We start from the raw sequence: 24,251 nt of genomic DNA, 5'->3' as shown, positions 1-24,251 counted from the left end.
TAGGCCTACTTCACATTATAGCCTACTGTTATAAATTCTACACATTCAGTTTTAATGTTAGGCTACATTACCGCACTTTTTTCAAATATTTAATAAAAAATGTCTTTGTTTTTGCTTCTTTTTACGTAAAAGAAAAAGATTTGAATGCTTCTTTCAACATTTTTTACACAGCTGAAAGGTCCATATACATTTACGTTTATACAGTTTTTTTTTAACCGAAGAGTGACTTTTATCTGCTAATATTTGCTGCTGAGTGCTGGCATGTCCCAAAGAAGGCCAGAACAAATACATAAACACTTATGTTTAATTATAGTGGTTATTGGGCGGACGAACATTAATCTCTTCTATTTCCCACGTCTTTAAACGCAGCATGAACTCCAGAGAGAAGCGACAGGGAAGTGGATGAGAGAGTTTCCGCTTCATTCAGACCCGTCCAAACATTGATCCTACCATGGCAACAGCGAGAGTTTGTGTTCTGTTTCTTGTCCTTTCGATAACTTTAGCAGAAGACATTAAATTAAAATACAAACCATCCACAAAGCCGGTCCGACTGTTTACTGAGGAGGAGCTGAAGAGATATGACGGGAGCGAGGTAAAAACTTTATTTATAACCCATAATGTGTGTGTGTATGTGTGTGTGTGTGTGTGTTTTTGTTTGTGTGCGCATGTGTGTGTGCGTGTGTGTGTGTGTGTGTGTGTGTGTGTGTGTGTGTGTGTGTGTGTGTGTATTTGTGCGTGCGTGCTTGTGTGTGTGCGTGCTTTTGTGTGTGTATGAGAGAGTGAGAGATAGTTGTATTTGTGTGTGTTTGTGTGTGTGTGTGTGTGTGTGTGTGTGTGTGTGTGTGTGTGTGTGTGTGTGTGTGTGTGTGTGTGTGTGTGTGTGTGTCCATCCAAGACTGTAGCCTATAAGTGATAACGATTTATCTATCTTTTCCATTTTTCTCCTCCTCCCTGTTTTAGGAGGGACAACCTATTTATATGGCAGTTAAAGGAGTGGTGTTTGATGTCACTAAGGGAAAAGGTAAATTTAACTCACCACCCAAACCCTGGAAATCAGGCTAGAATGATTCACAAGATTATAAATGGTCAATCATGCTAAAATGACACATTCATTCTCACTAGAAAGCTCTCCAGACTACTAGAAATAACTTCAAATTTAAACAAGTATTCACTCAGAAGGTTTAGGGTTAGGCTGATTTTGCCTGGTGTTGCATTCACTGCCCTGTTTTAAAGTGACATTTTATTTTACCCATTGCAGAGTTTTATGGTAAAGATGCATCGTACAACGCACTGGTTGGAAAGGACTGCACTCGGGCGGTGGCTAAGATGTCCCTGGACCCAGCAGACCTGACATCAGATACTGTAGGTTTTTACCACTCTCACTCACTTGGTTGTTTACTGCAGGGTTTCCCCATAGAATGTATTTGTCATGGATGGTTAACTCCCATGGGTGGGGGAGCACTGACACCTGATTCCTTAGTGTTGGCTGGGATAATAGCTTTGTATTTACAAGCTTAGTAATTACACTGAAACTCTAGGCCTACAGGTTCATTAAAGCAACATGATCACAGCTTTGTAATAATTCTGCACTTCCAACACTGCAAAACAAAAAAATAAGTATTTTGGTGGGGATCCCAAACTAAATTCTACATCTGGGTGAAGACTAAATCCTATAAATAATCCTTTATTTAAACAGGTAGTCTCATTGAGATCGAGATCTTTTTGATAGTAATAACTATTTGTTTTTACTGAAGATTACCAATGTCTCTTCCTGTATATTTCCTTTTTTGGCTACCAAATGTACTTTTGTTGACTTAAATATCGAAATAAAGCTAAACATAGTCAAAAAAATACATTTGTATATGTTTAAAATATATTTTTTAAAGCACTTTACCATCCGTATAACATGTTTGGAATCCCTAATAACAGTTGTTTTCCTATCTTTCCATCCACAGTCCGGCCTCACTGAAGAGCAGCTTCAGTCTCTGGACAGTGTGTTTGAAGGCACGTACAAGACAAAGTATCCCATCGTAGGTTACACCGCCTCACGCATCCTCACCGCCGACGGAAGTCCCAACAAGGACTTCAAACCAGAGGACCAGCCGCATTTTACAATCAAAGATGAGTTTTAATCTCATAAGACTTTTTCGTTAAATAGTTTGAATATTTAATCCATATGCCAGTTTTACGGACATAGAACCCCCGTACATTTGTAATATCATAGAGATGCAGAAGCAAGTTATGAATAGAGAAGCACACGTACAAACCAAACAGATATGAGTTTACAACATAGATAGCCAAATGACCTAATACACTATGTAAATAATTGTAACAGTGATAAAATATAATACAGATCTTTTGCATATACCAAAAACAAAAAAAGGAATCCGCTAAAAATCTGCTTTCGCAATATGTTTTCCAAGGGGATATGAGGTCTAACAGCTTTAGATTTTTTAATAAAATGTTGTCATTAAATGCATCGCCTGCACTGATTTTTTTATGTAACAAACAAAACACTGAATCTGCAGCTCCATGAATGTTTACATGGTTAGAATCAGTCCTTCTGTTTTCCTGATTATTATTTTTGTAAATTTTTAATAATAAAAAAAATCTGTGAATCTCAAACTTTTTCGAGAGTTGATTTTCTTTCCTCGCTTAAAATTTTTATTTACTATTTTTTTAGCAGGCGAGATTACACCTGAATTGAAGAACCATATAAGACTTTGAATAAATCCAGCATGTAATAAAATAATTTGAATCATTTCTTACATATAGGTGTAGTTATAGTAACAAAGAAATCAACGTAGTGTCATGTGTGCATTCTCCCTTTTTTTTTGTAATACTCTAAATCTAAGCCTCCAGATACGTAGCGCGGTTCAGTTTTTTCTTTTATATTCAACCCCCACTAGAGTTTGTTTAACTTGAAGTTTTACCCAGAACTCTTGACTGCCTTTAGGATGTGTTATCTCTATATGATCTCTTTATGACAACCCATCTAGGACTCGCTCATGCCATGTCACCTCTCAAACAGGCAACATAAATAGTCTGTGGGGGCCTTTATACTGTAGCCTCGTCCGAGCGGTCCAAAGTCCAGTGCAGGTGCTGACTGGGACAGGTGATTGTCAATGGGTGGAGTTGGCTGTGTGCTGTCCCTACCATCTTGCCCTAGTCAAACTAAAGGTAAATCTGTCAGTGTTTTCCTGTGATAGTATCCAAGTCGAACCTCCCACCACGTCACTATACGAGTGATCTACAACCTGGTTCAAAAGGACACACTGGCCCTGCCCTTGAGTCTGCCTCTCTCCATAGCGGAGCTGCCTTTCTTTATCAGGTGCAGGTTTTGCTTGGAAGTCGGCCACTGTCTTCTGCCCTGGGAACACACTTTTCTTTCTCCTGGACCTAACCCCCACACAACCTGAGCCAAGATGCCCAAAACAGTAAGACTTTCAAGTTGATAAATTAATTTAATGCGTCACTGAAATGCCTCTTCCTGTTCCCAGTTTGAATGGAAGGTAGTGGGCTCTATCTATTACGGATCATCTGTAAAGATTGTGGAAATATTTGTGCCTATAACGAAACATCAAAACAAATTAAGGGTCGATTTATTGTGATGTGAGCCTTATGAAACAAGTGAAATGACATTATTCTGTCCTCCATAACTTGAGGACCTTGAGATGTGCAACCTTTGCTGCTTTACTTTTTTGGAACATGGCTTTTTTGGTTTAGCACTCCATTAAGAATCTCTATTGTTGAAGCGCAACCTACTCAAATTTAAGGGTTACTCTTATGTGTATTGTATAGTTTTAGTCGCATCTATCTCCTTTTGTTCAAGCTTGTGAGTGATTTTCCAAGAGGCACCAATCCTTCTTGGCATTTACTCATTAACCAAATGTAGAGTTTGACCCAGGCTGCACACATTCCTACCAGAGAGGAATAGCTACTTCATGGCTACTGCTGGGCCGTATGGCTGCTGTGTGGTGATGCATAACTTATAATAATAATCATGTTAGGTACCCTCAGTGATTTGTAAATTTCAAGAGTTGATAACCACCCAACAACTCATTCATTTACAGTTTAACTACTTAATCCTCCATCCGTTTTTTATTTTGAAATTCAACAATCAATTTTCCATTCAAAGCAAAAATAACCCTTATTTTGTAATTACTGTTGAGTCCTTGTGCCCTTGGATAGAGCTACCTAAGTGTACAGCATCAGTCTGTATGTAAACTGATAAGAATGGCCTATATTGACACTCCAAGGAGAAAGCCTCACTTAAGAGGTTATGCTGACGTCTGCTTACTCAAGACTGACGTTAAAGTCTTGGGTATCTCCTGTGCTGATCTGGCAAATGCTAAAAAACTTGAATTAAAGAATGAAATTGTGTCTTAACTCTCCTATTAACATTATTTGTTCTTTAAAATGTATACCTCCCCAAAATTATTATAATCCAAATTTCTGTATGTACCTTTTTGCCTACCTAATTATCCTTTTGAATGAAACACAACACCCCAGCCACCTCCTCATATATCCAGAATATTTTTTATTATGTGACTATGGAAATCTATGCAAATCACCATAAAATCTCACCAACTGACCTCATATTGTAAATAGGGATCTTTTTGTGTGTGTAGCAGTATGTTTTTTTAGTTTTTTACGACAACAACATGTATACTTTTTGTATGCTTTATACAGCTAAACCAATGATATGTTTACAGCACATTTAAAACAAACGATCATGTTAATCTTAAGTTTACCCAGTTGTCCCCATAAAATTAGGCAAAGTCAATTAATATGAAGCAAACTAAAGTCACGTCAACCATTTATTTTTAAGATGTTAAACATTGAATGAGGTCAAATTGACCCCAAGGATATTAGGGTCGTTAAATAACTGTTTATCAGAAAAGTAAGAGTTTTTCAGATACCGAAAAGTATACAATCCAAATGTAACACCATTTCAGAAAAACTCCTAGATCTAATGCAGCCAAATACTGACCGATTGTAATGGACTTCTGCTTTCATAATGATGATTGGCACAGTCAATGATTTGAGAAAAAGGCCCGGGCTGTGCCAGCTGTAGCAGCGAGGAAGGAATACATCAGCCGGACGTCAGTTGGGAAACAGTTTTTATTTGTTGCCCAAGTTTCAGAGGGTTTTATCTTTATGACAGTCGGGGTGTGCTCCGGTGGAACTTATAATCATAAAATGATTGTGTAACTGCTCCAAGCCCATCCTGACCTATAGGCAGGCTGGTGGACATGTAGTTGTCATGTAAGTTAGTAAGGAACATTGTATTTATATGGCACCCTTTAAAACCAGTGTTACAAAGTGCTTCACAGGTTAAAATGCAAGCAAAGTAAAGAAAGACTGATCTAACATTGTGTACATATATAGCAAGATATGAAAAAAACATTATATAAAATTATTAAAACAATGGTACTCATGACAATAGTAAAAGCAGCAATAACACAACAACAACAGTCATAAAAATAAAGATAATAATAAATTAATGGTTAAGACACATTGTTTAGAGGTAGAAAGGCTAGGTAATAGAAATGAGTTTTAAGGAGTTATTTGGATGAGTTTACCAATTGAGGGGGGGGACTGTTCCAGAGTAGGGGAGCGGCAATGGTACAATCTCCCTTGCTTTTCCAATAAGTATGGGGGACAGTTAGACGTGCTTTTTTAATCTTTTGTTTTTCATTCTGAAAATTCAGTTTAGAAACACTTGAAAGTCAGATTTACATTCTAGTTGAATTGCTTCAGTTGTAAAAAGGATCTTACCAACAACCTTAAAGTCTAAAGGCAACTTGGCCAGCAGTGAGCATTTTTGATATTTTAATCTCCCTACACCCAACCTTGAAGCACCTCACAAGGGTTAGTCCAAAGTCTAATGAGATAGTGAGCAATTATGTTTTATGAACAATCCACTTCTCAGCTCCACATTAAAGGCACCCTTCACACAACAGACTGTTTTACTTTTTTGACCTATGAAAAGTTTGAAGTTGTGTTTCATAATGTAACCATCAAACGCAAATGTGGCTAAATTAAAGGTGGAGTCAGCAATTCTAGAGAAGGCTTCTGGTCAAAATTACTTTTTTCAAAATCAGTGAATATCTTCTCACGATGCGCTAACTGTCCAAGTCAAAATTCAAAAAGGAATTTGTCAACAAGCATTCTCCAGAATCACTGGCTCCACCTTTAAAGAAGTCATGTTTCTACAGAATTAAAGACGTAAAAGGGTGTGTGTGTGTGTGTGTGTGTGTGTGTGTGTGTACATCCAAACAGGAAATGTATGTCGTCATGTGACTAATTGACCTTTTTCTCTCTTTCTGCAGGTCAATGTACGCGTCACCACTATGGACGCGGAGCTGGAGTTCTCCTTCCACCCAAACACCACAGGGAAGCAGCTCTTTGACCAGGTCTGTGTGTTACTGTATGGAAAGCACCAGAACACTGTTTACATTTAGATTCAGAGGTTCATCTTCAATCTCAATGGTTTCAGGTTTCTTGAACATACCTTATAGCTGCACCTGACACTATACTGTAGTTTGTGAGAGAATTAAGATATCTTCAAGTAACAGCAGTAATACAACAGCGTAAAAATACTTCATTACAAGTGAAAGTCCTGCAATCAAAATCTTGGCTTTAAAGTCAAAGATCAGAATATTCTTTTAGTATCCAATTTGTTATACAGACAATTGCAATGGCTTTTTATTGTTTCTGCTGCATTCCTAAAAGTACAAGTGTAGCATTTCAACCACATTATAAACTGTTTGGTAGTTTAACTAATCCAGTAACTACAGCTGTCAGATAAATGTAGTGGATAAGAAATTGCAATATTTACCTCTCATGTGATGTGTGGTGGGAAAAGTGTGAAGTTGTATAAATAAACGCACACAGAGTTGTAGTACGTCAAACTTGAACCTAAGTAAACATCTTGAGTAAACTAATTATATCATATCAAAGAGCATTCAGTGGGATATTTTTTTAATCAGATTAGCACTAAAGGTAAATGAACAGGCACTTTATTTGTATAAAAAGGGTATGCCTACACTACATTAAACTAGTTACACATTTCTGTTTGTCAAGTGAAAAGCGCAAAACTCAAAAACATGATAATGTTAATACAACCCCCCCTCCCTCACCCTAAACTTACATATACTAAATGGTGACATCACCGCCTAACAGTATCACTCGGGATCTCACTGTGTAGTGTATAATTACCCAAACCTTTGTACTTTGCTGGTAGGCAGCTCAGTCAAAAAGTTTATTCGACACCTCGGCTGAGTTGTTCAGACTGACATTAGCACACGTTAGCAGACTAAAAACAATATTTGCTTAACATAAGTATAGGTAACAATACTGCAATGTAAAATACTCATTGTGCAGAATGTTAAATGATTGGTTTATAATTGTTGATGCATAAATGTGTTCATCGATAATATTAGAAAAGTGATGATGAGATCCTGTTTCTCTCTCTGATCACTCAGGCGGCCATTGTAAATATCAACTTGTTTTTGTTGACTTGCAAGTCTAAATAAAGTTGAAATAAAATAATTTTATAAAATGCCTTCATTTTTTTCTGTTCATTCTTAGGTTGCCAGGACGATCGGCCTGCGTGAGATCTGGTACTTTGGGCTGCAGTTTGTGGACGGCAAAGGATTCATGACGTGGCTCAACCCAGACAAGAAGGTACTTCCACTATACACTATTTTACACTGGGTGACTTACATTCAAATGGACATAACTTTCCCAGGATACATAGACAGAGGAGAAGGAATATAGAATAGAATATAGAAACTAGATATTTCAACATTACATCCAAAAGTGCCATTGTGTGGACCACTGCTGTGATATTAAGCCAATAAACTGAGTATAGAAAAATAATAATAATAGAATGATATGAAAGAAAGACTCTGGACTGACTGCCTGTTTCGGCTGCAATGTACTTGAAAGCATCCATTTGTTTATTAATAGCAGTGATCCTCTTGTACAGGAGAAATATGCAAACACAAACAGACAATGGTTTGGTAAAATAAACACCGACTTGTTAATTTGTAAATTTTGAACCATTTATACTAGTATGAAAGAAGACTGTGAAAGCTAAACAGACAAAAATCTCAAAATTCAAAAAATTTTGCCTGCCCTGTCTCACCCTAAACTGTATTGTATATTCGATTAACTTTTTATTTTTTTGTGGACCCCAGGAAGACTAGCTGTGCTTTAGGTTAGAGTACAACTAATGGGGATCCTAACAATAATTCAATAACCAAATCTCCTCTGCTCTCCTCTTTACCCAGGTGATGGCCCAGGATGTGAAGAAGGAGACCCCTCTGCAGTTCAAGCTGCGGGCCAAGTTTTACCCGGAGGACGTGACGGAGGAGCTGATCCAGGACGTGACGCGCCGGCTCTTCTTCCTGCAGGTGAAGGATGACGTTCTGGGGGAAGACGTCTACTGCCCGCCGGAGACCGTGGTGCTGCTGGCTTCATACGGCGTGCAGGCCAAGTATGGAGACTACAACAAGACAGTGCACAACCCGGGATACCTGTCCAGCGAACGCATGCTGCCCAGGAGGTGAGTGCTGCTGTGGCTCAGGTGGTTGTAGCTGATAAAGCCTGTAAAATGCACTCGCAACCAGAGCACCTGTGAAATACAACCCATTTCAGTGCAATTAAATAACACAGCTTTAAACACTCAAAGGTTATACGTTTCAAGAACTATGTGTGTGGAATTAATAAAATATTGTCATTTTTTGTTGATTATACTATGCACCAATATATAAAAAAGATGCATTTAGTTCAACTATGACAATCTACAGCAGTAAAATGCAGCTCATTGATACCACGAGAAAAAGATCAGTATCTCTTTGTGTGATAATGTGACTTATATCATGTTACAACGTGATACAAATCACAGCATTACAAGATAAAGGTCGATCACGTTACGTTATAGCAAGATAACGGTTATCGTGTATATCATAAATAAAAGCTGAAATGAATAACAGTGGAAATCATCCAGTAGTAGTATCACTCAATGACTACGTTATGAACCTATGTCCATCTCACAATTGCCATCAAAATAAACACACACAAGGGTAGGAAGTAAAGACATGACAAAGCAGCCTTTGGTTGATTTAGCTCCTTAGATTTTTAGTTCAGTTTACATTTCACCTGTTGGGTTTTCTCATAACTGGTCTCTCCCCTCAGAGTTCTGGAGCAACACAAGATGTCAAAGGAGGAGTGGGAGGAGAGGATCACGGTCTGGCACGAGGAGCACAAATCCATGCTCAAGTAAGTCATCGTTTCTCTGATACAAATCTTAGAGAGGAAATAATACAGTCTTCCACTTACAGATTCAAATTTACAATTCATACTAAACATACAAACAAACTGAACAAAATGGCAGCAATATCAAAGCAAATTCACTGTATCACTGTCATTACAAAACAGTTGATTATGTTGACTTATTGAACAAGCAAAGTACCAAACCGAAACACTGAACCAGACATTCATATTGACAGACTGTGTTACACCAAAGCTTGTAACTAAGCAGCGTTCAGATGTGAATTGCCCCTTTAAGGGTGTATTCACACTGGGAATGTCCGCTAGTGCACTTGCTTTGGTCCAGACCAAATAGAGTTTTGATTTTTTTTGTTTGGTGTGGTCCACTTTCATATTGCCCCTTTTGCAAGTGAACCAGCATTACGAAGCAAAACCACACGTGATCTGAGGTCATTCATTCATTGGACAGACATTCTGGGGTGGAGAGAAACAGGAAGCACGAAGTTTAAACTGCGAAATATATATCATTGATATAATATGGGGCTAAAAATAATAAAAGGGCCTACATCTAACCTATAAATAAAGAGGAAAAACATCAAATTATTGTTGTTTCATATGGTCATAATGTGTAGCCTTATGTCAATGCCACGTTATGTGGCTTGTAGCCTACGATGTGAAACATCATTTTTACTGTATTTTTGGTGCTGGATGCGCGTCACGCGAGAAGGATAGGCTCAAGCTAACACTCAGCTGATTAAGCTGTGTATCAGCTGGGTCGGCGCAGTTCAGCTCCAAACTGACACGGGGATAGTATTGACGGTCCCGTACATGGGAAGCAAAATAAAAACACACCCTCTCCTTCATCTGATCGCTGAACACATTCAGCATTTATATTGTTCTGGGCTCCCGGTCAAACCACAACTAATCTTCCTAACAATGGCGACAACAACACTTTCCCATAATGTGAAGCTGACGGCTATTTATTAAAAAAGAAAAGAAAGAAAAGGCACAGTGCCTCCTGCATTTGGGTCTGATCGAGTCCGAACAAATTCACACCACAAACGAACTGCAGCAGAGTGCGTTTGGAAACGCATCGAGACTACCTCTTCAGCTGGAACTCGGAGCGTTTGTTTGGTCCGCACCCGAGTGCGATTGCTGTATTCACACCTGCCTGAAAGATGCGCACCGAAGGCAGAAGTGCATCTGAGTTCGTTTCAACCGAACTAAACACGGCATGTGTGAATACACCCAAAGTTTGAATTGGTTTGGTATGACAACCATAAGTATGATGTTAGTCTGAGAAACTCAATGCTTAAAACCTTGTCCGTGGTCACACAAGCTATTTGTTTATCTGTGTGTATCCTCTGATTGTTCTCACACATCTGTTTAACCTGAAACAGGGAGGAAGCCATGATTGAGTATCTGAAGATTTCTCAGGACCTTGAGATGTACGGCGTGAACTACTTTGAGATCAAGAACAAGAAGGGAACAGACCTGTGGCTGGGAGTGGACGCTCTGGGACTCAACATCTACGAGAAGGACGACAAGTAAGTCCATCACTCAGTCCACCGAAGGATTTGTTCATGTGTTGATATTCTGATTCATGAGACATTTTCTTCATAAAAACATGCAGAAAATGCATTTACATAGTATTTTTTTATTTGTAAAATAAAAGGCTGTATTCAAAATACTTTACTTGAACTTTGGAGACGAATATGTTGTAAAAATTAAATAAAGATTTTAACTTTTCCAACATCTAGATTTTTAGTTTAAAAAGAAAATGCAAATTTGGCATTATTAGTTAGATATTGCTACATTTGCATATTTATCACATTCCTCAAAAGCCTTAATAATGCATCTCGTACAATCATAAGTATTGATATGAGGACACACTGTTGTAGACAAGGAGGGCAACACATGAGCAGTCATTGACCTCTGCTGCCTTGCCTCCCAGTCGGTCAAGTTTTAAAATAACACGTTTGACCGCATGGCTAGTGTTTTGAAAAGGCCATTGACCTAATACACCTGATTCTACTACAACATGAACATAGAACGTCTCACTGGCCTGTTGCTCAGATACCACTTGTGTCAAAATGCCAATTCAAGGGTTTTAAACGTGTGAATAATCTCTGTATAATGCTGAATTTGTCTGATCACCCATTTTTGTTCCAGGCTGACTCCAAAGATCGGATTCCCCTGGAGTGAAATTAGAAACATTTCTTTCAACGATAAGAAATTTGTCATCAAGCCCATAGACAAGAAAGCTAATGTAAGTATTTTTGTGTGAATCGAGATTTACTTAATAACATTTCAATTGAATGTATGTGTGAAGATAAGCATGATAAAAATAGATTTACAGAAAAAAATTGGATTACTACAAATATTATTTAAAATGCAGATATTTGAGCAACGTTTATAGGTAAATTTGTCTGTACTTTATTTGGGTGATGGGTTATTTAAAATACTCGTATCTTTCTTGATGAGAAGGAAATTAAACATTCTTGCTAAATAAACTTGGAAGACATTTTGAAAAAAAAAACTATCTCTGACATTATGTTTTTCTTCTTTCTTTCCAAGGATTTCATATTCTACGCCCCAAAGCTGCGAGTGAACAAGCGCATCCTGCAGCTGTGCATGGGCAACCACGAGCTGTACATGCGCCGCCGCAAGACGGACTCCATCGAGGTTCAACAGATGAAGGCTCAGGCCAAAGAGGAGAGGCTGCAGAAGAAGATGGAGAGGTAAAATATGGAGACGATAATAATCCATTTTATGATTTTGGAAAACACTTGTTGACAAAGTTACTTTAGGTCAAAATCAGTGAATATCTCCTCATGTTCTGCTACTTGTCCATACTGTGTGCGCGTTGAAAAAACATCTGGTGTTAATACACACTACAGCATAGGTTCCTTAAACTGGTATGTAAACAAAGGGGTCCTACCGTAGCTAACAACATGCTCGTTTACAGAGCCTAAACCGTGTAGGCCTATACACACTGGATTTTTCTTCAGGGCACACACAGTAGGCTATGGACAGGTTGCAGATCGAGATATCCACTCATTTTTGACAACAAAAAATTTGGATAAAAAGCATTCTCCAGGATTGCTGTCTTCACCTTTAACTTAAGGCATTTAAAATGTCAGAATTCAGTCTGTGATTAAAATGTCTTATCTGTGCTGTGTTTGTGTGTTCTGCAGGGATCAGCTGGAGGGAGAGAAACGCAGGAGGGAGGCCATCGAGAGAGAGAAGGAGAACATGGAGAGAGAGAAGCAGGAAATGATGATGAAGCTCTTTGAGTTCGAGGAGACGACCAAGAGAGCAGAGAAGGGTAAGACCATAGATAGTATACATATAAGAGACAGAGGCACTTAACTCATCTATTTTACTCATTTCAAACCATATCAGTCATATTTACTGCAGAAAAAAACTAAGGTAAATCCACAGTATAATTTATCTTGTGTTGTAGTATAGATTTTGAATTGAAACACGCAACATGCCTTTACTGCCCTCTTCTGTTAATTTCATTGAAATACATAGAAAAAGTATAGTCTTGATGCTTTATTTCTTTTTACATTGAATCAAGTTTCTCTTGGTCCCAGTTACGTACAAGTGCATATAAAAATAAGTGTTTGTGGGGGCGCCCTTAGCTCAGTTGGTAGGGCGTCCCCCCCATGGGCCTCGGCCAGCAGCGGACCCGTGTTCGATTCCAGCCCGCGGTCGTTCTCTGCATGTCACTCCCCTCTCTGCCCCATTTCAACTCTGTCTCTCTCAATAAAGAATAAAAATGCCAAAAAAATAAATCAAAAAATTAAAAAAAAAAAAAAATTAAAAGAAGTGTTAGTATTTTTTCTCCGAGTGAAATACTGTATGTTTTACCTGTTCAGGAATCTAAAATCATTCAAATGAGAAAAAAATAACCAGTGGCTGCTTACAACTCTTTATGACAAATAAACACTGGTTCAAAAAAGGTCTGAAACAAATGTACTTTATAACAGGTTAATAATCATCTCAGAAAAACACTTGAATGAGCAGAACATTCCGATTAGTCAACGCTCCACCATTTACAATACATGATATCAAATCAAACTTTATTTGTATAGCACTTTATACACAGTTAAGGTAACACAGTAAAACAAGAGAACAGAACAATACAACCTCTTCCCTACCCAACAATCACAGACAGAGCAACACATTACATTCAGAAATTAAGGACAATTTATACAAAATTACTTGATATATTCCCCCCCGTGTTTGTCCCGCACAGAGCTCCAGGAGCAGCTTGACCGGGCGGTGTATCTGGAGGGGGAGCGGAGGAGGGCGGAGCAGGAGGCCGCCCGGCTGGAGACGGAGAGGATGGAGGCTATCATCGCCAAGGAGGAGCTGGCCAGGCAGGCTGAGGACCAGATCCACAACCAGGAGCAGCTGGTGGGTACACACACACACACACACACACACACACACACACACACACACACACACACACTGTAAGAAGCCAGCCAATCCCTCACGTGAGAAAGTCGTGATAGGGAAACACTTTTCTTTTCTTTTTTTGTTGGAGGAAAAATCCCTTGAGATGCAGCTCCTTGTTTTCAAGGGAGAAAACACTCATCAAACTAAGCTCCTACTGTTTATTTAGAATGAAAACAAATATTAAACCTTCTAATGACTGTTTGACGTATTACAGGCTTGTTTTGGTGGATTTTCCGGCTCTCATGGGATTACATTTTGAGGAAGCTTGAGAAATCCCCTCGAGTCTCTTTCTCAGTTTAGACAATGTCGGGTGTTCAATATGTCATTGTGCTTAAACAAGGATTTTTTTAATGGTTTTATAAGTACTTTAATAAACAAAAACATTGATGTTGGATAAAGCCAGAGTTAAAAAAAAATGTTTTACTACATATGAGTGTCAATTTTTTTAAAGAACAGATTATGGATACAGCCTTTTTTCAATTTATAAATCAAAAAATACAATTTGAAGTTCTTAAAAAATACACTTTCATCAGGTTTTTAAGAACAACATTTATTATAAAACAGACAATAAATATGAACAAATCCTTCAGTAATAACCACTACAAAATAATCACTCCACAATTATATTATTCATTATTTTAATAATAAATAGTGAACTCCAGCCTGTCCTTCAGTTTTTCTATCATGTCCATCCATTCATATAATGACATTATGTCCAGGTAAATTGAGGTCATCTAGGTAATAAACAGGTGTCTATTCTTGGGGTCTATTTATTGACGACACGCTTTGTGGCTTCTTCTCCGCAGGCTGCAGAACTGGCTGAGTACAGTGCCAAGCTGGCTCTCCTGGAAGTGGCCAAGAGAGAGAAGGACGAGGAGGCTGAGTCATGGCACAGCAAGGTGGGTTTACCATCAAAGGATGTACCGGGCTCCTGGAAGTCATGGGGATTACCTGGAAAATGTCACAACGTAACATTAGTCACCTTTACAGCTGGTCGTCCTCTGTACAATCTGTCACTATTTGCTTTATTTTAATGGTTTTATCACTTTTTTTAATACAAAATTGATTACTTATCCTTTAATATAGGTGTATTTAAGACCAAATCAAATTGGACAACTCATTATTTTAAGAGAATACATACTAATTTATGGTTTATAACACTTTGATGTCAATGATATGACATGGTTATTAATGTGTCAGTCACACTATAACACCTAATGTCTTTGTTCGGCCCTGCACATTTCACATTGGAGACCATGGATAAATGACTTCACAGGAATAAATCGAGCGTTAATCGTTAATGAGTGGAAAAGGTAAAGACCCATCCTAGTCGTCATAAAACTGTAAACGGAAGAGATTGTATTTGACTCACGTCCGACTCTCATAAAGTGTCTGTTGTTATCCATGATGAATTAATCAAGCAGGTATTTCCTTTGAAATACTTGGATGTAACGATAAACCATCAGTCATCATGGAATGAACACATACAATAGATAAGGTTTGCAATAAGACAAAACAATGAATCTGGTTGGATATTTTGGAGCAAGTGACAAATGGTACCAGAGTTTGTTTGCTCATTTAAAGTCAAAACTGCTCCACTAATTAATACATTTGTTCAAAGATAGTAGATCAACCAATTCAGAAACTATATAAAAAAGCCAGACATAAAAACATACTGAGGATGGACAACAACATATCAATTTGTGTATGTTTGGATGATAAGATGTCATCAAACTACAGCACAGTGAATGAGCTTGATGTCCCCCATCATTTATTTTTGGGTGCCTTTTTAACATATGGTCAGTGACGAGAGCTTTTTAACGCTAATCCGTGTTCACTTAACTGTTTTGTTTTGCTGTGTTAATCAATGTCACATAAACCAAACCGTCCCTTCTCTGTCCCCCAAGGCCATTGAATCAGAGGAGAGCCTGATAAGGACCAAGGAGGAGCTTCACACAGTGATGGCCACTCCTCCCCCTGCCCCTGCCAAAGCTGCCTCCTCTTCCTCCTCCTCCTCTTCCTCAGACAGTGAGAGCGACCACGAGCACAGCGAGGAGAACAGCACCTACAGCGCCGAGCTGCAGACACAAGGCCTCAGCGACCACGCCCAGGAGGAGGACCGGCTCACAGAGGCTGAGAAGAACCAGCGCCTCCAGAAACAGCTGATGGTGGGTTCACGGTTAAACGATACAATGACCAATACATACAGTAACCCTGAGCTGAACATGTACATAGTTACAAATCAACGAGTGTCCTCTGCAAAACATTTTCATTCTGGAATGATAAATAAATATGATAGAAAAAAATGATATAGAGTAGTCTTTAAAGCTTTAGCCCCCATGAGGAGTTCAAATTGGTAATAACAACAACACGGTCAGCGCATCTACATGAGGTATGCCTTCATTGATCGTGTTTGGATTTGGTTCCTTCAACTATATATATATAGAGGTGGGCATAGATTAATTTTTTTAATCTAGATTAATCTAGATTAATTTTGGAATTAATCTAGATTAATCTAGATTAAAATGGCTCATTTGAATTAATTCATAATATGTGTGTGCTCCCTAAATAATGACTCAAAGTAAGTCTTTGAGAACGTGTTTCTCAAGCCAGGTGGCGCATCAGACCAGGGGCTCATCTCCTGTTTCCAACATGCATCACAAACTGCTTGAGGAAGCTGTTCTACTATGATAATCGGTGATGAATGAATGTTCAACAAGATGTTACTTAGTAACGCGTTACCGGCATCGGACCTCTTTTTTCAGTAACAAGTAATCTAACGCGTTACTATCTCCAAACCAGTAATCAGATTAAAGTTACTCATCAAAGTCACTGTGCGTTACTTTTTCTGTAATTTTCCTTAGTGAAACATTTTACATAACTGCACAAATGACTGCGATTGCGATTTTATGTAAATAAATGTGCACGCATGTGTCTCTAAACGCTCCAACTGCTCCAACCGCTCCTCTCGTCTTTTTGGTAGCGCCCCTCGTCTCTGTCATGCAGCGTGTGTGTGTGCGCCTGTGTCTGTGTGTGTGTGTATGTGTGCAGCAGCATTACGGCCGAACTGTGGCGCAAAACAAAGTTTCCCCCCCGATGAAATATAGCGTCTGCTATGGGGATATTTAGGATTCGGGTACGGTGACGTTGACGTTGAAGAGATAGAAGTGTTTAAAACTTGGAAACTTATAGTCACGTGGCGACCGGTGGCCACACACACCCACCCTGCGTTCCAATACCCGATTGTGTCGTGGGCAAGTGATGGAGAGAGAGAGCGGCGGGTGTGTGAGAGAATAAAGGCTCCTCAAGTGTCAACAACGGCCCCCGGCTATTATTATCTCCCCTGAGCCGAACAGGAGGTGGAATAAGAGATTAACGGCGATATTTTTTTTATCGCCGATAAGAGTCTTGCGTTAACGCAGCACGTTAACGCCGATAACGGCCCACCACTATACGGATACTTGGGATTTTTTCTAAATTCCTGGACACTGGAGTTACTGCGCCAGTGTCAGGGGGCGACACAAGGTTGTAAACTGCTGTTATGCTGAAACATACAGAGAGAGTTTTTTGGAGCTGATAGGCTTAAACAACTGTCAACTCAGTTGGTAAAGTTACACACTATTGCTTTAAAGTGTTTATGAGTATAGTAATGCACCAAACACCATGATCTACAGCAATATATAAATGTGAGAATGTCTAGATTCATATTTCCTCTTTTAATAACCGTGGTTCTCCCCCCCTTTCCACAGGACCTGAGCTCCGAGCTGGCAGAATCCCGATTGGACAGCAAGAAGACACAGAACGACCTGCTGCACGCCGAGAACCGCAGAGCCGGCCGAGACAAGTACAAGACCCTGCGCCAGATCCGTATGGGCAACACCAAGCAGAGGGTGGATGAGTTTGAGGCCTTGTAGGAACCTCACACACCTCAACATCCCTCCAGATATTATGATACCTCAAGATGGCCCCGTTCTTTAATGTTTTTGATATGTTCAGGTGCATCTCAAAAAAACTAGATGGATGGATTCGATTTTATTTTCTTCCCATTAGCTGTAAGCCGTAATCATCAAAGATAAAACAAAAGAAAGGCCTGACATATTTCACTTTGTGTCATGATAGAGTATGTGAAAGTTTCATTTTTTGAATGGACTTTTCCATGATATTGTGATTTTTTTTTAGATGCACCATCAGCCACACCTGATTGTTAAAGACCCAGAAAAAGCATGGAGCTGATCTGTGTAAAAGTACCTCCATGAGTTTTATTTTGCTTGAAAGCACTGTTTTTTTCTTTTTTTCTTTGTAGCACTCAAACATCTCCACTGTGCTGTTTAGCCCCATTTCAACTAGTCAGAAAGCTGGTGTGTTCCTCATATACTGTATGAACAAAGATTGTTCTGTAAAAATTGCATATGTGTTATGATAAACGATCAAAAAAGCTATTACAGTTTTGGCTTTGTTTTATTACATTTAGATCTATTTAAACAATGTCCCATGTTGCAAACACTGCAACTAACAACTATGTGTAGTGTTGATTTATGTGTTAATGTCTTGGGCTAATTGTTGTTGTCTTAAAGATGTCAGCAAAATCAAGATAGGCTCAGCTAAACGTCTATATGTGCCTTGTTTCGTCAAACCAACAAACAAACACATTTAATTATATTAATATAACAACAAATCTTTACATGTGAGAAGCTGAAACCAGGGAATGTGTTTGCATTTTTGCTTGAAAAATTAAAAAACATTTCTCGACCATAAAAAATTAATTGATAGTTTCAGCTCTGCCGCTTCATTGCACCTGTTTACAAGTCACAGTTCTGTTTATTTAACTAATTTTCATTCACTTATGAGTGAGGTCAAGTAATGCTTAAAATAATTGGTTTCATGATTTTAAGTCACAAGATGTTCCTGCTTTGAGTGTTGCCATTCTGAACTTAAAGGTGCAGTGTGTAATAATGGCGTATTTTGGTGTCATATAATTGCTAAAGTTCTAGATTGCCATGCTCCGTCTACCTCTGCCATTCAGATAATTTACAGAAGCTACAGTGGCTTTCAAGGACAAGAAGCTAGCTACTTAAGATAACATCATCCACCTCAAGTCAATATCAAGTAATTAGATACCTCCAACTGTAGTTTTTAATATGGCACCTACATTTCCCACAATGCATTTCAAACTACCTCCTAAAACTTTCAAACACAACATCTCCACTTTGTGAGGAAGATTTCCTGTTTAGAAAATGTGCCATCTCAAACTTTAAGCCCACATTTTAACCCTGATGACATCATTGTGACATCATGCATCCCTATGTATTGTATATAGCCTACCTACTCCTTTAGTTTCCATGACAAAAGTGTGACAAAAGTTGTGTTTAAAGAATCCTGCTGCATGCTCACCCAGAAGAAGGATGTGTCTTTTAAATATTTACTCAAGAAAAACGATGGTTATCATTAGGTTGCTAGACAACTTATGAAGCCAGCGGAGCTAAGTCTGTTCAAATAGCAACTAGGTCAATATTTTATCTGTGAATGAACACATGAATCATACACCCCACACACACACACACGCACAGACAAAAGTCATATTTGACAACGTTAGGGGTTAAATGCCAGAGGCTGCTGATGAGGAGTCTGTTAGGGAAGAAAGAAAATGTGTTTATTTTGGAGTTAGGGGGTGTGCGTGTGTGTGTGTGTGTGTGTGTGTGTGTGTGTGTGTGTGTGTGTCCAGAAAAGGCGATCAGCTTTCATTCTATGGGATTGCCTCTGTGCTCCTTTTCTGCAGAATCTAAATATAAGTCGACAGTGACAAATGGCAAATAGTCCAAATACAGAAGCAACCCAACTGTTATGTGGGGGTGGTGCTGAGAGAACAGCTCCGTCTCCAGAGTGCCCCCCCCCCCCCCCCCCCACACACACACACACACACAATAACACACACCCTTAGTTCGATACGGAATCCGTCAAGGGAAGGTCGCTGAAAGAGAGAAAGAAAGAGAGTCTCAACTACACTTTTAATTAATACATTTTTTAAATTGATGTGATTGGGTTACCATGAAGAGACAAAACGCCCGGACCCTCGCGCTCATAGTAAGCATCCTCACCTACCTGGTGGTGGGCGCTGCCGTGTTCGAGACGCTCGAGTCCAAACTGGAGAGGAGTCACAAGAGGAAAATCGACGCCAGAAAGTACGAACTCATGCGCAAATACAACTTGACCAAAGAGAACTTCGAGGAACTGGCGCACGTCGTTCTGCAGCTCAAACCGCACAAAGCGGGCGTCCAGTGGAAATTCGCCGGCTCGTTTTACTTCGCCATCACTGTGATTACGACAATAGGTGAGCAGAAAATACTTATGGAACGTGTTTATAAAGCGTGTGGATGAATGATGCCAGGTGCGTTCAGGGCCGTATAGCTAGGATTAAGACCTGAACTGATGAGTCCTCTTTTAAGAACAACTGTGCCTCTCTGGAGCATAAACAAAGACTTTACGTTTTCTTAGTAGAAACAAAACAATTGATGTTGTAAAAGTATCTTAGATATTAAATAAAAGCACAATAACCACGCCTGCTCACCTGTTACTCAGCGTGTGCCTAAGTGTGGACTGTCAACTGAATGAAATTAAGACATTTACATTTGTCCATATATACATGTATGGAAGCCGAGAGGGGCTGTAAGTATTAAGAGAAAAAACATCTGTGCCTGTCCTACTATTCTATATTCTCTCATTCAAATATTATTGCTCATCATTAATGTAAAATCAGGATTTACACTAACTAACTGCAGACTCAAACACATTTGGGAAATTTCTTTGAGAGAAATAGATATTTTGTAGAAAAAGGCTGACATATTTCATTTCAGCTTGTGAAAAATTGGTGCAAAAACAAAAGCATTGCGTTTATATGTTGTTTGTATTGTATATTTTGTATATATTGTTCAGTGTAGAAAGCTGTTCATATACACACCATAAAGGTCAAGGTTAATAGTGTGATTGCATTAATGGGATTGAGTGAGTGTTGGTTTCCGAGTATAATAATTATGTTATTATTGGAGCTTATAGTCAAACCGCTTTGTCACAACACAGAACCACACACAGCTTCTCATACGTCATGCCGTGTACTATATCAACATTTAATGAACTTGTGCATTAAAACCCTCTGGGGTCTACGGCCGCGCCGGCGCACGCGCGTATTTTGATCAATATCTTCCTGAAGATATTGCTGAAAAATAAAATTAAAACATCATCTCAAACTAAAGGCTCTCCTGTTTCCGGGGTATGTTCTTGCGATATACTTACAGGCTTAGAAAACACCGCACAAAGCAAGACCCAGAAGCTCCCTACCACAAGTAGTTTGTTATTATTGTTTTTATATTTACCTAATGGTTTGTTTGAAAAAAAATTTGTGATGCTTCCTCTTTTATTGGTATACATCCCATGAATCATCATATTTGGTTCAAAGTCAAATTTCCTAATGTTTTTTGAAAGTAGAGACAACATATCTACCAAAAAGCGTCTGGACTAAATTTCATATTTTTTGTGCACTTCCCTACTGTGTTTTGGAAAATTTCCACTGCATTTTTGAAGCTAAGGCTTAGGAGAAGCAATTTCAAGAGCCAAAACAATTCAACAGGATGACTAAAGGTTTCTTTTTTCACACAAATTTCCAGGTTTTTCAAAAATCGCAATTCATTTTTCAGCATTTAAGCCAATTATTTATATACACAATGGTCTAGTACATAAGTAGACCTCAGAAAACAAATGCCTAATGTGTTCTGAACATTTCCATATAAAACACTTTGGTATAATATATCTTCTTGCACATTTAAAATAGGTTTTTATAGAAGTATGTACAATCGGAGAAAATACCTCAGCACTAGCTCTTTAATACCTTAGCACTCAAGCACTTAGCAATAAACTTGTATTACTGCGCCAGCTGTTGTTCCTGGCTGAGTGTTTACCCGGACAAAGGCATTAAAGTGGCGCTCTTTGCACTGATGTTCTCGTTTGTTATTACATATATAATTTATGATCATCGGAGGAAAATTGACATTGTTTCAAAAATATTTAAAAGTTCCTACATTAATATCATTGCGGACTGGACCATAGGATAGATTTGCATTTTTTTACATATTTTTTATATATATATATATATATATATATATATAAAAATATGTAAAAAAATGATATATGTTGTGATGGTGAAGGTGTTTGTTTGTTTGTGTGTGAAAAAATAAAAACTGCAATAAATACATTTTGCAAAAGAAAAAAAAGTTCCTACTTTAAATAAATATTTCTGAATCTGCACAGTGTACAATATGTAAATCTTTGACTTCTTCTCTTCCAGGTTATGGCCACGCAGCTCCCAGCACCGACTCAGGGAAAGTCTTCTGTATGTTCTACGCTCTCCTGGGGATCCCGCTAACCCTGGTCATGTTCCAGAGCCTGGGCGAACGGATCAACACATTCGTCCGCTACCTGCTGCACCAAACCAAGAAGTGCCTGGGGATGCGTCACTCCGAGGTCTCCATGGCCAATATGGTGACTGTGGGCTTCTTCTCCTGCATGAGCACCCTGTGTATCGGAGCCCTGGCCTTCTCCCACTGCGAGGGGTGGAGCTTCCTACACGCCTTTTACTTCTGTTTCATCACGCTCACCACCATCGGTTTCGGGGATTACGTGGCGCTGCAAAGAGACGACGCGCTGCAAAACGACCCACGCTACGTAGCATTTTGCTTTGTCTACATCCTCATGGGTCTTACGGTGATCGGAGCGTTCTTGAACCTAGTGGTGCTTCGCTTTCTTACTATGAACACCGAAGATGAACGCAGGGACGCCAAGCAAAGAGCCTTGATGTCCTCCAGCAATTCCAGAAAAGAGCCGGCTTCTCATCTGTTGCCCATCTCCACCTTGACCTCGCCCACAAACGTAGCAAACACCACTGCGAAGGCTAAAGATTTAAAAGGTGCCTACACCGAAGTGCTGCATTTCCAGACTATATGCTCCTGCTTGTGGTACAGGAGCAAGGAGAAGTTGCAGGGTTCCATACCCAATATGACATTCTCAGATCCCTACTTGCCACGGAATAGTAACAACTGTCCTCACTACATTGAACCCGGATCGACGGGCTGTGTTTGTAGTCCTCGTCAGTGTTCCAGTATTAGCTCCATAACAACGGGCCTACACTTTCTCTCTCCTTTTAGAGTGTTTAAGAGACGCAGCTCTGTATAGCATTTGAGATACAGACGGCACAATTTCGAACAGATACTTGGCAGTTCTCACAAGCAGAGACATGACTCCAAGGGGATGTTTGTTGGTGCTACAAATCCCAGTGGACTAACAGTGGGACTCCTTAAAAGGGAAAAAGTACACACAGTACTGTAAACAGCACATTCAAAGCACAGCATGCAGTGTTTTAACTTGAGGTCTTTTACTCAGGGGCGGCCTGTTAAGTCGTCTGGGTCACTACAGATCATGTGGTGTGCAGTGGACACAATTTGGAGGTGGAAGCACACTGGCAGAGCAGGTGCAGGAAGGGGTTCACGTACACACAATAAAACTACTTAAACCTCTTAGAAAACCGCTCTGCAGGCCATTCGAATTTCTCGAGGTTGTAGTGTTGTTTTTGACATTTTCAATCACAGCATCTCTGACTCAAGCACCCCAACTCAGACAAAGATTTTCTGGCCTCATATGATGTAAGTCGCTTCATAAACGTATTTAAAATAGCTACAAGGAACTTTCAGTTTTTGTTGATTGTAGCGCCCCCTTTGGACAAAAGAGGAGGTAGAGTTTTTATGACACGAGCGCCTGCTGTCATAAAGATATTTGCTAGTGCGTGTCGCAGCGCGTGCATCTGTTTAGGAAGCGAGTGAAAGAGAGACGGCAGGATGCATGGCCATGAGGTAATGTTTTAACATGTGAGTATATCAGATTAATAATGGTAATATGACGATGGTGAAGCAAAGTGAAATTTGAGTTAGTAACATATCGGGAAACACATGATGTTTCAGTCTGCAAATAAAAACAATTTTTCCCGGAAGATCTTTTCGCTGGTGGTCTCGTTTTATGTGACAGCTCATTTATAATCATCAGAGGAAAAATGAGATTCATAAACAGTTTCATAAACATTTCCTCGTGGGAGGTTTAAACAAATCATGATTGTCAGAGCATCTTTACTGTAAAGTGGACAAACACTGATAACTGAATATGACTCATCCCCTGAGTAGCTGCCTCTTCTGTTATTGTGATTTTCTGTCCTCTTCTCTGCCCAAACTTCTTCTGTGGGTGCATCACTCACACACACGGGCAGAATTATGTAACGTCACAAGTGGAGAAGTTCAAAAAAAATCACAGTAAAAAAAAAACAGGCAAAACTACACTAGCTTAAAAAAGGACAGTAATATCAAATAGACGCTCACCAACACTGACTGGAACACACTTAACTGGATTTGTTTGACTATAACACAGAGCTTTAAACGATGCCTGGGTTGAATCAACAACTCTGCCAG

At 39.2% G+C, this 24,251-nt stretch overlaps 3 protein-coding genes across 3 annotated transcripts; all 3 read left to right on the top strand.

Moving 5' to 3' along the window:
- Positions 1 to 451: 451 nt before the first annotated feature.
- On the top strand, positions 452 to 2,538 carry nenf (neudesin neurotrophic factor; the record flags this gene model as incomplete). The annotated part of the gene is made up of 4 exons (XM_080043111.1): positions 452 to 592; positions 961 to 1,021; positions 1,259 to 1,362; positions 1,956 to 2,538. The coding sequence occupies 4 exons, from the start codon at positions 452 to 454 to the stop codon at positions 2,130 to 2,132; spliced, it is 483 nt and encodes a 160-aa protein (XP_079899237.1). The 3' UTR covers positions 2,133 to 2,538.
- An 887-nt stretch (positions 2,539 to 3,425) lies between these two features.
- On the top strand, positions 3,426 to 17,666 carry ezra (ezrin a; the record flags this gene model as incomplete). The annotated part of the gene is made up of 13 exons (XM_080041806.1): positions 3,426 to 3,437; positions 6,336 to 6,419; positions 7,597 to 7,692; positions 8,301 to 8,575; positions 9,208 to 9,291; positions 10,683 to 10,829; positions 11,455 to 11,551; positions 11,860 to 12,023; positions 12,480 to 12,610; positions 13,547 to 13,707; positions 14,559 to 14,651; positions 15,660 to 15,920; positions 17,502 to 17,666. The coding sequence occupies 13 exons, from the start codon at positions 3,426 to 3,428 to the stop codon at positions 17,664 to 17,666; spliced, it is 1,770 nt and encodes a 589-aa protein (XP_079897932.1).
- Positions 17,667 to 19,797: 2,131 nt separating this feature from the next.
- kcnk3b (potassium channel, subfamily K, member 3b) lies at positions 19,798 to 22,971 on the top strand (the record flags this gene model as incomplete). The annotated part of the gene is made up of 2 exons (XM_080041776.1): positions 19,798 to 20,080; positions 22,088 to 22,971. 2 exons carry the CDS (start codon positions 19,798 to 19,800, stop codon positions 22,969 to 22,971), a joined length of 1,167 nt encoding a protein of 388 aa, XP_079897902.1.
- Between the last annotated feature and the right edge of the window lie 1,280 nt (positions 22,972 to 24,251).

Source organism: Ammodytes marinus, assembly GCF_949987685.1.
Source record: "Ammodytes marinus genome assembly, chromosome: 15".
Classification (NCBI taxonomy): domain Eukaryota; kingdom Metazoa; phylum Chordata; class Actinopteri; order Uranoscopiformes; family Ammodytidae; genus Ammodytes; species Ammodytes marinus.
This window is presented reverse-complemented; position numbering and strand designations above follow the sequence as displayed.